The sequence below is a fragment of the Helianthus annuus genome, chromosome 4, assembly GCF_002127325.2.
Source record: "Helianthus annuus cultivar XRQ/B chromosome 4, HanXRQr2.0-SUNRISE, whole genome shotgun sequence".
NCBI classification, from domain to species: Eukaryota; Viridiplantae; Streptophyta; class Magnoliopsida; order Asterales; family Asteraceae; genus Helianthus; species Helianthus annuus.
This window is the reverse complement of record NC_035436.2, coordinates 116,802,324-116,817,741: the sequence shown is the minus strand read 5'-3', so window position 1 is coordinate 116,817,741 and position 15,418 is coordinate 116,802,324. Positions and strand designations below refer to the sequence as shown.

General features: G+C 34.8%; 1 protein-coding gene across 6 annotated transcripts; it reads left to right on the top strand.

Moving 5' to 3' along the window:
• Nucleotides 1-591: 591 nt before the first annotated feature.
• Nucleotides 592-8,659, top strand: LOC110899699 (probable transcriptional regulator SLK2). 6 transcript variants are annotated; one of them, XM_035989058.1, is made up of 12 exons: nucleotides 592-779; nucleotides 2,254-2,382; nucleotides 2,487-2,803; nucleotides 2,879-3,303; nucleotides 3,849-3,980; nucleotides 4,110-4,158; nucleotides 4,407-4,621; nucleotides 4,709-4,777; nucleotides 4,901-5,001; nucleotides 5,103-5,196; nucleotides 7,402-7,471; nucleotides 7,859-8,659. In XM_035989058.1, the coding sequence occupies exons 3-12, from the start codon at nucleotides 2,509-2,511 to the stop codon at nucleotides 8,524-8,526; spliced, it is 2,118 nt and encodes a 705-aa protein (XP_035844951.1). In that variant the 5' UTR covers nucleotides 592-779; nucleotides 2,254-2,382; nucleotides 2,487-2,508; the 3' UTR covers nucleotides 8,527-8,659. The 6 variants fall into 6 exon arrangements, with proteins under 6 accessions (XP_035844951.1, XP_022002286.1, XP_022002284.1 ...); XM_022146594.2 differs by having other exon boundaries at nucleotides 2,293-2,382; nucleotides 2,487-3,303; XM_022146592.2 differs by having other exon boundaries at nucleotides 2,487-3,303.
• The last annotated feature ends 6,759 nt before the right edge of the window (nucleotides 8,660-15,418 follow it).

Here is a 15,418-nt window from a genome sequence, read left to right as displayed (position 1 = left end):
GGGACCAAAATGGCAGTTTACTCTTTTATCTTTAATATGAGTACCATATTGCTATACTTTTTTTTTTATTTATAAAAGTGACTTTTAAAAAAGTTACCAAAAGTTGTTTTATAATTGTGTTGATAATGTGTTGATTATATGTTAATTACAATATAACACAAACAAACACTAAAAGTAGATATAATCAGCACATCTGATGTGCTGATAATGGAGAACGATTGAGGATGTTGTGCTAATGTCCGAATGTCGTTTATATTGATAATGGAGACCGATTGAGGACGATGTGCTGATAATGGAGAACGATTAAGAATGTTACGCTAATATGGTCAAAAGGTCTAAATTACTGTTAAACTAATTTTTTTTATTGAAGGACACTTGTCATTTATGTGTTGGTTCTTACGGTTTTTACAAACGTCATTTGTTTGATCCCATTTATATAAATATGAATATGAATTTTGTTAATCTAAAAAATTAATCAATTCTTTAGCATAGGAAAAGGAGTTGATCAAACTACACCGAGTCAAACGTAACTACCCCTCACCCCACAAACAAAACCACATCATTGGACGTGTTTTTAACACGTATCCATCACACTTCTCACCATCGCCGGATCTAACTTCCACTTCAATCTTCTTACTAACCGGCTACAGCCAGTGCACCACCCCCTTACCGGCCCTTCCGGTCACTCCCCCTCTCCAAGTCCCGCTAGGTATATAATAAACATCGATCGAACTCTGCAAAAAGTTTCTGCTCCTTCACCACGACGTCTACATTCAAAGGTTAGATAATATCATTTCTCACTGATGCTTCATCCTCTTCGATTTGTTTACAAATTTACAGTTTTTGTTATTTCAATTTTGCTGTTTGATCGATGCGTTCACTTTACATGATTCAAATCTGTTCACCGTTTATTTTGAAACTTTTTGTATAGTTACTGAAATAGCTTGTTTTAATTTGAAGTTGTTCCGTCAGGTCTAGTTAATTTGGTAAGAAATTGAGTTCGATCTGTTTTTGTGAATTTCTTTTATCAATGTGATTAGGTTATTTAACTATTCTGCATTTTTGGAAAGTTTTGAGATCTTGTTAGTTTTTGTAGTTGATTTAGTGGATGTGGATGATGTTATGCTTTGTTAGGAAGTTATTTATTAGTTTTTGCATTTCATTTAGTGGATGTTATGATGTTAACTAGGTTTTTTTTTTTGTGAATTAGATTTAGGGATTTGGTAATAATTGTTTGTTTGGTGTTATTTTATAGATATATACAGGGTCGGGTTCTAGAGTGAACACTAGTGTATTTGCGAACTGAGTGAACAAATCCTGGCCATTGATTTACATCATCAAATCGTAAAATACACTAGTGTATTTTCATCATCAAATCCTGGCCATTGGTTTACACTTGTGTATTGATAATCAAGGGCTAGGATTAGTTCAGTAGTGTTCACAATCAAGGGGGTTGTTCACAAATGAACCTAACCCTATATATATATATACATACACACACACATATGCGAAAATGGTTAGTTTTTTTTGAACATGCGAAGTTTGATTCCCCACATGCGATATCATGTTATGAACGTGCGATTTCTAATCGTGTACGTAATGTACGTTAGGCCAATTGTACGATATACTTTCTCTCTCTCTCTCTCTCTCTATATATATATATATATATATATACAGGCTTCGGTTCAATTAAGAACCACCATGAGTTGTGAGAACCATGAGAACTCCTACTTCCCGAGCGAGTTGGGCCACAATTTTTTGCACAAATGTAGATGAAAATAATATAAACACATTTGTAAAAAAAGCAAAAAAAAAAAATTTTGGCTGGATACTGGCCGGAATGTATAAAGCTGCCAGCCTGCCACCATATTTTGGTCGATAGGAGTTAGGACCGCCTTTGGCCACCTAGTGATTAATTGTCCGTTAAGATGAAATTTCTAAGGTGGACCTCCGATTAGCGATTAGTTGTCGGCTATATTATAAATGTGATTAGGTTATTTTGCATTTTTGGTAAAAATTTTGAGATCTAGTTAGTTTTTATAGTAGATGTGTATTGAGGTTATGATTTATTAGGAAGTTATTTAGCTTGTGAATTTGGTATGTATGGTTTTAGCTTGTTATGGTGTTTTTTGTGAATCAGAATTAGGGGTTTGCTAATAATCATTTATCTGGTGTTATGATATGGTCCTTTTATGTGTAGTTATATTGATTTAGGTGTTGATCAAGGTCATTGATTCTACCTTTTGTTGGCAGCTGACTTTTTCCTTTGTTCTTATCATTGCAAAACCCTAGAGCTTAGAGTCGTCTTTATCAGCAAAGAAACCCATTTTTAAAGTAATGACTGAAGTTGGTGATATAGAAAGTTAGAAAGACAAGATTAAGGTATTGTTTAAAGGTGAAAGGATAATAATTCATCTAGTGTTTATCTATAACTGATACATTGTACCATTAATAACACTGGCTCCGGATACTTACTTGGGTGCCAGCCAAGAATCAGCCTTCAACCGTATGGGCCCTTCTCGGGCCGGTGGGGGAATGATAAATTCTTCATCAAGTTCTGGCATCTTTTTTCAAGGAGATATGACAAATCCGATTGGAAATGTTCAGATGGGATCGTTTGGGAACATGTCGAATCCGGTTCCCAGAAATATACATCCAAGTGTTCCTCCTGTCTTTGCAGACATGCCCAACAATGTTATGAATAGTGTCGCTACTTCGGGTACGAGCATCGGTGCAAGTTCGATGGTTACAGATGCTAATTCAGGGCTTTCGGGAAGCGGGCCACATCTCCACAGAAGTGCAAGTATCAACACAGAATCCCATATGCGTTTACCTGCATCACCTTTATCGTTTTCTTCCAATAATATAAGTATTTCAGGTTCTTCGATCATCGACGGACCGTCTGCGGTACCGCAAAGCTCGAACCAAGATAACGTGTCGGTGTCTCACTTGCAAAAGAAACCGAGATTAGATATCAAACAGGAAGATATGATGCAACAACATGTCGTTCATCAGATAATGCAACGACAGGATACGATGCAGTTACAAAACCCGAATCCTCAACTGCAAGCTTTCATTCAGCAACAACGATTACGACAACAGCAACATCAGCACCAGTTGCTGCAGTCTCTGCCGCCAGTGCAACGGGCCCACTTGATTCAGCAACAACAGCAGCTTCAGCTGAGACAGCAGCTTCAACAACAAGGGTTGCAATCTGCATCGGTAATGAAACGTCCCTATGATGGTGGTGTGTGTTCTAGAAGACTAATGCAATACTTGTATCATCAAAGGCAACGTCCTGCTGTAAGTATGACTAATGAAAGTTTAATCACTTGATGTTTGTTTTTTATAAAATGAGTACATTTCATTTTATTTCCTTTAACTTTGAGCCAAATTGTAGACGCTTTCTTTTGACTAACGAAATTACACTGGATGTTCTTTATGTTACTGTTTCTCACTAGGCGGTGTCTTTTTGCCCTAACCCAGTTAATTTTTTTTCTGATATTGTAAATACGTGCTACTCACATGAGGGCAAAATGGTCATTTTCACATAATAACTAAAACAAAATTAAATAAAAATAATATATATTAACAACAAAATAAGTGAAAACGACCATTAGGCCCTCATGTGAGTGGCACGTGTTAAAGAGTTAACAGAAATAAGAAAAAACTGACTGGGTTAGGGCAAAAGGATATCGCTTGATGAGAAACAGTAACATAAAGGATATCCAATGTAATTTTGTTAGTTAAAGGACAACGCCTGCAATTTGGCTCAAACTTAAAGGACGTAAAATGCAGTTTATTCTTATTAATTTAGAATAATAGTTTTAATATTTATCCATGTACAGGATAATAATATTGCGTATTGGAGGAAGTTTGTGGCAGAATATTATTCTCCACGTGCCAAAAAAAGGTGGTGCTTGTCTTTATATGATAATGTTGGTCATCATTCGTTGGGTGTTTTTCCCCAAGCAGCTGTAGTAAGCATATTTTATGCACCCTTTTGATCATTAATCCTTTTATGTATTTTACGTACAAGTTTGTTATTTAGATACACTGGATTAGCTTTAGTTTAAAAACACAAATCTTCTCACAAGATCTTCTTACAGGATGCGTGGCATTGTGACATTTGCGGGTCAAAATCCGGAAGAGGGTTTGGTATGCAATACTGTAATTGTTGAGATTTTCTTTTAAAATATAGAGTTAATTGCCATTTTCGTTCATGTGGTTTGTCCAATTATGCCAGTCCAGGCCAAGTTTCAAATTTGTCCCATTTTCGTTCCTGACATTCTTGAAACATGTTAGTTTCGTCCGAAAACTTAACGTCTGTTAAAACTTGTCGTTTAATGAAGGGTAAAACGTCATTTTTCTTTTATACCCGTTATTTATTTATGTGTTTTTGACAGAGGCAACTTTCGAAGTATTGCCTAGGCTCAGTGAAATAAAGTTCAGCAGTGGTGTTATAGATGAACTTTTATTTCTGGATTTGCCTCGAGAGAGTAGATTTCCTTCTGGATTAATGATTTTGGAGTACGGGAAAGCGGTTCAGGAAAGTATATATGAGCAACTTCGTGTGGTTCGCCAGGGTCAACTTAAAGTTATTTTTACCCCTGATTTGAAGGTTAATTATAATTACACATTTTTTATCATACGGTTTGCTTTGAATGCTGTAATATGTTCAGTTTAATACTTGCTATACATTTTCCAGATATTAACTTGGGAGTTCTGTGCACGCCGGCATGAGGAACTTCTTCCTCGTCAACTAATCGCACCCCAGGTTCAAAATTTTGGTTTTTTTTTTTAACTAAAAAGTAGAACATTTTTGAAGGAAAAAAGTCTGATTGGAAGTAATGATTAGATTGATTCATACAATCATTTGTTTTTTTTTACATTGTTGTAGGTGAATCAGTTGTTACAGGTTGCACAGAAATGCCAATCTACAATTTCAGATGGTGGATCTGATGGGGTTTCCCAGCAAGATTTGCAGACAAACAGTAATATGTGAGTGTATAACTATGTTATCACGTGTTGATTTTGGTCTGCTTAATAATGTCACATGTTTGGAATATATCGTGTATAATTGTTTGTTTGTTGTGGATCAGGGTTGTGACAGCCTGGCGGCAGCTTGCCAGGAGCTTGGAGTTGCAATCTATAAATGATTTGGGGTTTTCTAAACGATATGTGAGGTGTTTACAGGTATATGTTTCTTGGTATTCCGAAGAGGTGTATTTACTTATGAATTGATCGTTTTCTCTAGGTAAATGAGTTGAAGATTTCTCAAGGTGTTTTTTTTTTTAAAGCATACAACTTCCTTAATTGTTTTAATTCAAAATTTTAGCTTATTAATGAAACGGTATCTTTTTTAATTATATTTAGAGTAAAGTACACGGGTGGTCCCTATGTATGGTTTAACAAAAATTTGGATTTAGTCCCTAGCTTTCCATAAGTAGACGGACTGATGGATATCCGATATACAATGATAATTGTAAGGCAAAGGGTTAGAGTATATTATAATAGGTGGGTAATCGGAAATTACAATGGAAATGCAGAAAAGAAGTTAAAAACAATGAAATCCTGGGAAAATCCCTCTCTCCATGACAAACTGCAGAAGCCAATAACAAACTAACAAATTCCAAAACTAATCCTCTCAAGGTTTATTCCCCTCTATAAAGACTGTAACAACTTTTGGCCACTTGCTATATTTTCACCCTTCCCCCTTCTAGAATAAACTTGGCAAACTTCGGGTTTTTTTTTTTACTATTATGTTTGGATCAATTCTATCATTACTTCCCTCTTCCAATAAAGTCTTGTCCTCGACTTGAGTTTGGGAATTGACTCTTTATCCATTGAGCGTCCTCCCATGTTGCCTCTTCTGCAGATTATCCGTGCCACTGGATACCTTAAGACAACGTTCATCATCGACAAACACATAATGCTCATCCCCTAGTTTGATACGAATTCCACCAAAAAAAAAAAAAAACTAACAGGCAACCCCAACGTTGTTGCCAAACGCCAAGAAATAAAAGTATGTGTACCCCCGCTATCAACTCTGTAAAGCGCCTTCAAGTTTCAAGGTCTTTGCACCACCAACTTGAGCAAAAGAATCTTTAAATTGAAGAGCATCACAAGCACCTGTAGGAGAATTAGGATCCTTAGTTTCCTCATCTTCAAGGGTGAAGTGTGTTCCATCAGATGTCTCATACTCATCGTCACCTCATCTTCATCAGGGCATTTATGTGCTGGACCATATAATTGCCCACATTGAAAGCACAGTCCCTTTTTACGATGGTCTTCCCATTCAGTACGTGACAAGGAACGGACCCTTTGAAATATTTGCCCTAAATCTGATGAAGAGCTCGATTTGACGGAGGAATTAGGGCGAGTAAAGTCAGATCGATACGACAAAACTTTATCTGAAGCGAGATGACGGACGGTGTAATGGAACCCATTTTTTAACATCGTCTTTCAAACCGGTGACGAATTAACCCGAAGCCTGGGATTCCGAAAACCGAGGGACCAGTGAAAGCAGATATTCAAAATCATCGATGTAATCAGATTGCTGGATAGTAGCCAATTGTTCATACGGGTTGTGAGTTTCGAGACCACTGAAACATTGCAACAATTCTGCTTGAAAATGAATCCATGAGAGAGATGCACGAACCTGAGTAATTACGGTGAACCAATGTTGAGCGACCCCAATCAAACTCAACTGAGCCAATTGGAGGCGAAGAGCATCTGGAGTTTCATTAATATCAAAGTATAATTGAGCCTTCTGAATCCATCCCTGAGGATCGGAACCACTAAACTCAGGTAACTTCACCGCCCATGGAAGACCTAAAGAGGTTCCCGTCACCGGAGCATCTTTAGTACCTGAAGAAGAGAAGACCTCAGCACAGCTAGGGCGAGAACCTCAAGAACCATCGACTCGTGTTGTTTCATCCACCCGAGTACGATTTGACGAAACTCGGCGGATTCCAGGCGATCTCCTTCCAACGCCTTCAAGGATGTTTTCATCTCAGTGAAATCCTGTTGAAGCTGCTTAATCTGTTGTTCCTGAACATCCAATCGATTGTTATGAGTCTCCATCGGAATGAGAAAACGATCTGCAATGATGGATATTCGATGTAGAATGATAAATGTAAGGCAAAGGGTCAGATTATATTATAGGTGGCTAGGGACTAAATGCGTTACAAATTGCAAACCATAGGGACCATCCGTGTACTTTTTAAAAGCTAGGGACCAAATCCAAAATTTTGGTAAACCATAGGGACTATCCGTGTACTTTACTCTTATATTTAACTCATACACAAAGTGTTTTGGGTTAGCCCACCCATTAACCATTATTCGGCTTTGTAGTACTTGAGTGGAGGATTTAAAATTATTCTTTTGAACTTATGCCAGATATCTGAAGTTGTTAGTAGCATGAAAGACTTGATGGATTTCTGTCAAGAAACCAAAGTGGGCCCAATAGGTAATAGACTTTCAATATTATATCTGTTAGTTGGGATCAGGATCAAATACAAAGGATCCTAATTGTAAGAAGGGTACAAAGGCTCCTAAAAAAACCCACTACAAAAAAAAAAAACCCTTAAACCTTCACCACCACCAAAAACCTAAACCCCCTCCCCCATCACTTGGGGGGGGGGGGGGGGGTTAGGTTTTTGGGTGGGGTGGGGGTGGGTGTTTAGGTTTTGGGTGGTAATATAGTGGGTTTAAGTTTAGGTTATTGGACACTTGTCACTCTATAAATCCTTCTTACACTTCTTACAATTAGGAGCCTTTGTAGAATAACTTGACCCAGTTGGTTGATGTATAATGATATGTTTCTATTACTGAACAATCTAATGCTGAATTACAGACGGGTTGAAAAGTTTTCCCCGACAGATGTCGAGCGTTCAAGGCCTCTCAAATGACCGAACCGAACTTAATAAGCTAGTTGCACTGCAACCGGACCTGAACAGCCCAGCGAACAACACTAACCATCAAATGGCTAACCGCGTAGTTCCACTTAGTGGTGCAGCCCAATCGGCTGTTACACTTTCAAATTACCAAAATATGTTGATGAGACAAAAATCTTTGAATTCAAACTCCCAACAAGAATCCCCTAGTTCCAACCAGAACGGGTCGTCGTTACAAAGTTGGGCCTTGCAGAATAACAGAGTCGGCGGCGGTTGCGCCTTTCCAAATGCTCATCTCCTCCAGCAACACCACCAGCAGCCGCCTTCTCAAGGCGACAACCAGGCTGCACAGCGACACATGATTCAGCAAATGTTTCAAGATAACAATAATAATAACAATAACAATGTCGGAGGGGGTGTTGGTGGAGGGCCAAAGCCGTCGGTCTCCGGGCACAGTGGTGGCAGTGAGAGTATGAGGTATGGAACGGGACCGACCAGAAGCAACAGCTTCAAAGGTCATTTATCTGAAGACATTGGCGGCGACATTGGTAGCGTGTTTAATGAGAATGGATTCTTTAACAATGATGATTTTGAGGAAAGTTTTGGTTGGCAGGATGAACATATTTGATGAAGATGTTTCTTTGTACAGTTGGATTGAATTTGAATTATCTTACATTTATGAAGGGTTTGTCATCCAAGTGTAATCTATGCTTATACACATTTAAGAACTTCCAAGTTTTTAACTGATATCTATGATTTTCTATTCTTTTTTCCAACTTTTAGATTATTTTTAAAGCTGAAATCATACGTAATTCGCAATGTTTCATAATTTATTAACGTATGTTTTATAAAAAAATGAAGAAAATATTTGGCTGTTAAATAATTATTTTAAATTTCATTTTCTAAAGAGAATTGCTAACTCATTATCTATACTATATAATAAAAGAAACCAATTGAGGGACACTTGTCATTATTCTAGAGCATCGTTAATTATCGATAATTATTATTTAATTTAAATTATTAAATTTAATATATGTTTCAAACATTTAAGAAATTACGGATAAAGTTCCATAAAATATCTTATTATTTATTTATATTAATTACCAGGTTATAAATTATATTTTAATTCCTTAAATGTAGATAATTATTATTTAATTTAAATTATTAAATTTAATATATGTTTCTCATATTTAATTATAGATATATTTAATTATAATCTATGGGGAAGGTTCAAATGGAAACCACTTTTTATTGTGAAAACTCGAAAACTAATTAAAAAAAGCCAAAAAAACATACAATTTTTTTTTTAATTTTTTTTTTGCAAACCAAAATTCGCAGGTTTTTTTATATAAAAAAAAATTCAAAAAAAAAAAATTTGTGTAGTGCACAATGTGTAATACTACACATGTGTATGTGTACTACACATGTGTATTATTACACATGTGCACTACACAAATTTTTTTTTTTTTTTTTGAAAAAAAGTTTTTTTTATATATAAAAACCAGCGATTTTTATAAAAAAAAAGTTGAAAAAAAAACTTTTTTTGTGTGTTTTTTAGGCTTTTTTTAATTAGTTTTCGAGTTTTCACAATAAAAGTGGTTTTCATTTAAACCATCCCCTATAATCTATATCTATATCTATATCTATATCTATATCTATATCTATATCTATCTATACTATATAATAAAAGAAACCAATAAAAAGACACTTGTCATTATTCTAGACCATCTACCATTACTTAATTATAGATAATTATAATTTTATATAAACTAGATTTATCGACTTTTATTTATTTATTATGTTATTGTTATTGTTTATGATTGTTTCTTTTGCGTTTTTTTATAAAGGATAGATGTGTTGAAGAACTAAAATATCTCAGTTTGTTTTTGATGTAACTTTATCTATTTAGTCGTTGTTTTCTAGATCATTGATCACGTATTTTTTTTATATCAATTTTTTATGTCGACATATGGATATTGATTTGATAAAAGAAAATTTACATATATTTTTTTCGGGTTTACCTAAATTATACAATATGTTAATATAGATCTGCTCATTAAACAGCGGATTAATATAGCTTAGAACCCTGTGTATTACACAGGTTGCATAGATGTAATTTTATATTATAAATAATAAAAAAAGATATATCTTTTAAAAAACTTGTATATTGCACGTGTTGAATAAAATATTATGTCATATTTCAACAATATTTTTAGAACTGATAAATTAAGACCACTGTTATTTAAATAAAACTTGGGTTCACATCATGACAAAATCGATGATACAGTTTATCTTATAATCGATAGTTCAAATGCTTTCATATTTATAAGCTTGACAAACATCACAAGTTTTGATCATACATAAAACAAAATTGTGTTCGGAGAAAAGTGTTTTAAAATATCGTTTTATAATTGTTAAATCTTCGTTATTAACTATTAGATATTTTATTTACTTAACCCGTGTAATACACGGGGTTATAACCTAGTCTTTATCTATATGAATTTGAATTGAGGATGAACAGTGATAAGAAAAATTATAAAGTATTCATTTTATTTTAATTTGATTTTTTAAAGTATTCTTTTAACTTGATCTTAATATTTTAAGTATTTTGTTAAACTTATAACTTGCGTACAGTCACTTTTTATATAAATCTAGCTGCACAACTTATAGCACGTAACAATTTTTTGTTGAACATTAATACCGTGTATCGTACCATATCGAACAGAAACCGACAATGAATAAATAAATAGTAATTTATTTTCATATATTAAAACTATGTGTTCCGATAACAATATTAAAAAAAAACATATTTTTTGTATCATTAACTACACGAATATTGATATGTGACTAACCAAACTGATTTCAACTGAATAACATCGGTACCGATATCGGTAATACCGGAACCAGTATTCTTTTTTATGGTTTTCAATGGATATAAAACATGTGTCAATGTCTGTTTGGGCATATCACGGCTTTATTTTTTAGTTTTATCTTTAAGCTGCTATAGCGAGTGTCGTTACCGAAACAAAGGGAACCGATACCAACTGAATTTTCGCCGCGTAGCGCGGTGGAAAACCGCTAGTTTAAATTATAAGCAGAAATAAACTGATTATTATATAATAAAAGTTAGCTGGAAATTTAAATAAACATGAGTTAATATATCTTTCTATACTAGTAAACAAAAATCCTCTTTGGACACGTGTCATTCTCTGGTAATTTTTCATCCTTATTTTTCTATTTATCTCTTTTATTAAATATTAAATAATAATAATATTAAACATCAATTTAACTAAATCTATTTATCTCTTTTGTTTTTATAATCTGAAATTGATTTCTTTGATTTCTTTTTTTAACTCTAAAGTTTCAATCTTTGACAACTTAAGTCTAAAGTTTCAATCTTTGGTACTTTAACCCCTTTGATAAATTTTATTTTTCACTTCTAATTCAAAAGTTTTCATCTTTTACAATTTAACCCTTTTAATTTTTTTTACCTTCAACCCTAAGCTTTTCATCTTTTACAATTTAATCTCAACACTTTTTTTTTACTTTCAACTTTGGTCCCTTATATACTTTTCATCTTTCATATGTTCTCCGTTTAACGTGTCACTCCAAATTTCCGAGTTAACACACCGCAACGTGCGTGTGGGGTTCAACGTTTTTTCATCTATTGCGTGCCTATTGGTCTGTCGCTACGTGCAAGTCAGAGATCGACTTAGTTATTTTTTTCTCGATTTTACACACAGGCTCGTGGTCATGTGAGAAACATTTGTCTTTCATCTAACATGATATATAACTAATGAATCCCCCGCCACATTGCGACGGGCACGTGTCATTCTCTGGTAATTTTTCAACCTTATTTTTCTATTTATCTCTTTTATTAAATAATAATAATAATAATAATATTAAACATCAATTTAAGTAAATCTATTTATCTCTTTTGTTTTCATAATTTGAAATTAATTTTTTTTTAACTCTAAAGTTTCAATCTTTGGTATTTTAACCCCTTTGATAAATTTATTTTTCACTTCTAATTCAAAAGTTTTCATCTTTTGCAATTTAACCCCTTTAATTTTTTTTACTTTCAACCCTAAGCTTTTCATCTTTTACAATTTAATCTCAACATTTTTTTTTACTTTCAACTTTGGTCTCTTATATACTTTTCATCTTTCATAAGTTCTCCGTTTAACTGTCACTCTAAATTTCCGAGTTAACACACCGCAACGTGCGTGTGGGGTTCAACGTTTTTTCATCTATTGCGTGTCTATTGGTCTGTCGCAACGTGCGAGTCAGAGATCGACTTAGTTATTTTTTTCCCGATTGTACACACAGGCTCGTGGTCATGTGAGAAACATTTGCCGTTCATCTAACATGATATATAACTAATGAATCCCCCGCCGCATTGCGGCGGGTGATAAATCTAGTATAATAAGAATCAAAAATTAAATCTTAAATTGAAATTTTTATAAAAAAGTTGGAATTTAAATAAAAAATTGACATTATTTATATATATATAATTGAATAATTGCTTAGCTACAGTGAACAAGGGTATATTTGTAATTTTGAGTTTTAAGATTGATGAGGATAACGTGCTAGACACCGAACCGAACACCATCTATCCCGGACCGACCGTCCCCCGCCAAGGACCGAACACTAGTCACCGAAGGTAAGACGCCATTGGATCGAGTCGAACGACCTGAACATATATGATCGACATAGAGGATCTTCCCTAACTAACCTGGGGCCCACAACTCTAACTACCTGACAGTGACTGGTTCAGCCATAACTACCTCGCCACGTCAGCATACCCAAAAGGTATAAATACCCTACTAAAACCTCCCAAAAAGAGTAATCACTACTTTCTCTCTCTAATTCTCCTCTCTCTCTCTCACTGACTTACTCCACATACTCCGATACTTATTCTCACGCCCGGGCTTGGTCACAGAGAGACCCCCCTCCCTGTGACGAGGCTAACGGTGTTTTTCTTCCTTGTGATCTTTCAGGTTGCAGCTAAGACTTCTGAGACTCTGACATAGCCAGCTCGGACCAACTGGTAATTGAGTCTTTAGTGGCGCCATCCCCTCGGATTCACAAAACTTAAATTTCCAATTCGCTTCACAAAAATCTATGGCTTCCTCTATTCCGTCTTTCGAAGACATCGTAGCAGGATGTCACACCCCGACCGCGTATAACATGCAACCGCGGCGGAAACGCCGGGGAGTGTTGGGACAAAATTAATTGTTTCATAACCATGGCATACAAAGTTGTATTTTATTTATAAACAAGAGTGTTATATTGTCTTAAACAGGAAAACAAAGAGTTCAAAACATAAATAAACTAGTCTATCTTCATTTTTATTCTCTAAGGCACATGTCCGCCCTAGTGTCATGATCATCATCCTATGGAACAGCTCCTGAAAACACATGTGAAAGTAGGTACGTCAGCATAAAAATGGCTGTGAGATACATAGGTTTTGTGAAAATGGGATTCATGACTTGAGTTTAAAGAAATGTTTAATAACAGTCAGTCATGAACCTTGTAATTTGTCTTGCTTTATAAACCATTTGAAAAACGATAATATCAGATGATATGTATAGATAAGTGTAAGGTTAAACGAGTAACCAAGTAAAATGAGTTGAATAAGATAAGTTGTTTGTAAAAATACTGTCTTGTGAAGAGTATGTTATTTGTGTAAAATATAATGTGTCTAAACTGAAATGACTTAGATAACGCTACGATATGTAATATTATACAAGCATTTATATATAGGAAGTACCAGCGGCGTATCCACCATGTTTGTATCATATTACATACGCCACGTTACTCCAACCATTTACCCAAACCAACCACCATGTAAATTGTTCATGTATAAATCAATTGTCAAGTGTTATTGTGTAAACCATATCGAAATGTCTATGTTCAATGTAAACCACCAAGTATGTATATCAATGTCAAAATGTTTATGTTTAATGTAGATCATGTAATGTGTACCCAAAATATATCTTGTATGGTAAGTGAGATGTATCAACTAAACCATATGTAAAATGCACAAAACAAGGTGTTGAAGTAAAACATAGTTTAAATCAACGTTATGTTTTGTGGAACAATGCATGCTCTACTGATATAAACATTTATGCGGTATTGTGAAATACGCATACATCCAAGCCTTGAGACTGTGGCGATAAACCCTTAAACAAATTAATGGTTTATCTAAGTTATGTATATCGAATTCGGTCATTCCTTCCAATCCAAACAAACCCAGGATTTTAGGAACGGGAGTTGTCAATTCCTATGGTACCACTACCTACTAACGAATGGCGTGATCAATGTTAATGAATGTATTGTTCCATGTTAAACAAACCAAATGTCATAGCAAAATGAAGGCATGTGATGTAAACAATTGTACTAAGTATGCACACAATGGGCATAAATAGCATGAAATGTAATGTGAAACAATGTACTAAGTACGCACACAATGGGCATACATAGCATGAAATGTAATGTAAAGCAATGTACTAAGTACGCACACAATGGGCATACATAGTATGAAATGTAGTGTAAAGCAATGTACTAAGTACGCACACAATGGGCATACATAGCATGAAATGTAGTGTAAAGCAATGTACTAAGTACGCACACAATGGGCATACATAGCATGAAATGTAATGTAAAGCAATGTACTAAGTACGCACACAATGGGCATACATAGCATGAAATGTAATGAAAACATGTACTATAATGTACTAACGAGCATAACCGGTATATGCTGTGCAAACATGGAAAGCATGAAAGTAACAAGTAGGCACATGTGTTTTACCCCAAAACAGTTTGGAAAACAGTAAAAGAGGGGTTCAATGTACTCACCTGAGATTGCTTTGAATTCCTTGTGTAACACCCAAATAAAGCTAGAGATCACGGGATATCAAACGACACCTAATAAGTAGCTATATTAATATACCGGACCAAAATCGGAAGGATCAGATAGTATGCGGGTTCGTAAACCAAACGAGTATGGAGACTCGTGTAATATGGTTTAACAAAGCCTACATACTAAAATAAAATCTAACCTAAGTGCTTACAACCCATTACTGTGACAACCCTCACTAAACCAGGTATCCGTACGATTTAATTAATAATTTATTTGCTGCTTAATTACTGTGTTTACTTGAAATTACTGATGAACTGCTACTTGACTGTTGATACTTGTACATACTTGCATCATACTCTATTTTGCTGTCACTACATTATTTACATGCTGAACTCTAGTGACAAACATGATGCACAAAAGCACAGTAGCACTATGAACGGATAATGTCACACCCCCAAAATCCACCTACGGAGTATCACCGCTTGGGAGCGTGACTGACCAGGATCAAGCCACCAATCATATCGAACATGTAATTAATGTCAAGTATAATAAATGTAAACAAATCATTCAATACGATTGATGTTCCAACAAAACATAGTTTAAGTTGCGGAAGCGTAACAATGAGAATCCAATGTATGTAAATAGTTCAAGTGTT

Excerpts from the sequence above, each read along its gene's own strand:
- LOC110899699 (XM_035989057.1), top strand. The coding sequence starts at position 2,509 with ATGGGCCCTTCTCGGGCCGGTGGGGGAATGATAAATTCTTCATCAAGT. Across the intron at positions 4,622-4,708 it reads TTTTTACCCCTGATTTGAAG|ATATTAACTTGGGAGTTCTG; the intron begins GTTAATTATAAT and ends TACATTTTCCAG. Across the intron at positions 7,472-7,858 it reads AACCAAAGTGGGCCCAATAG|ACGGGTTGAAAAGTTTTCCC; the intron begins GTAATAGACTTT and ends GCTGAATTACAG.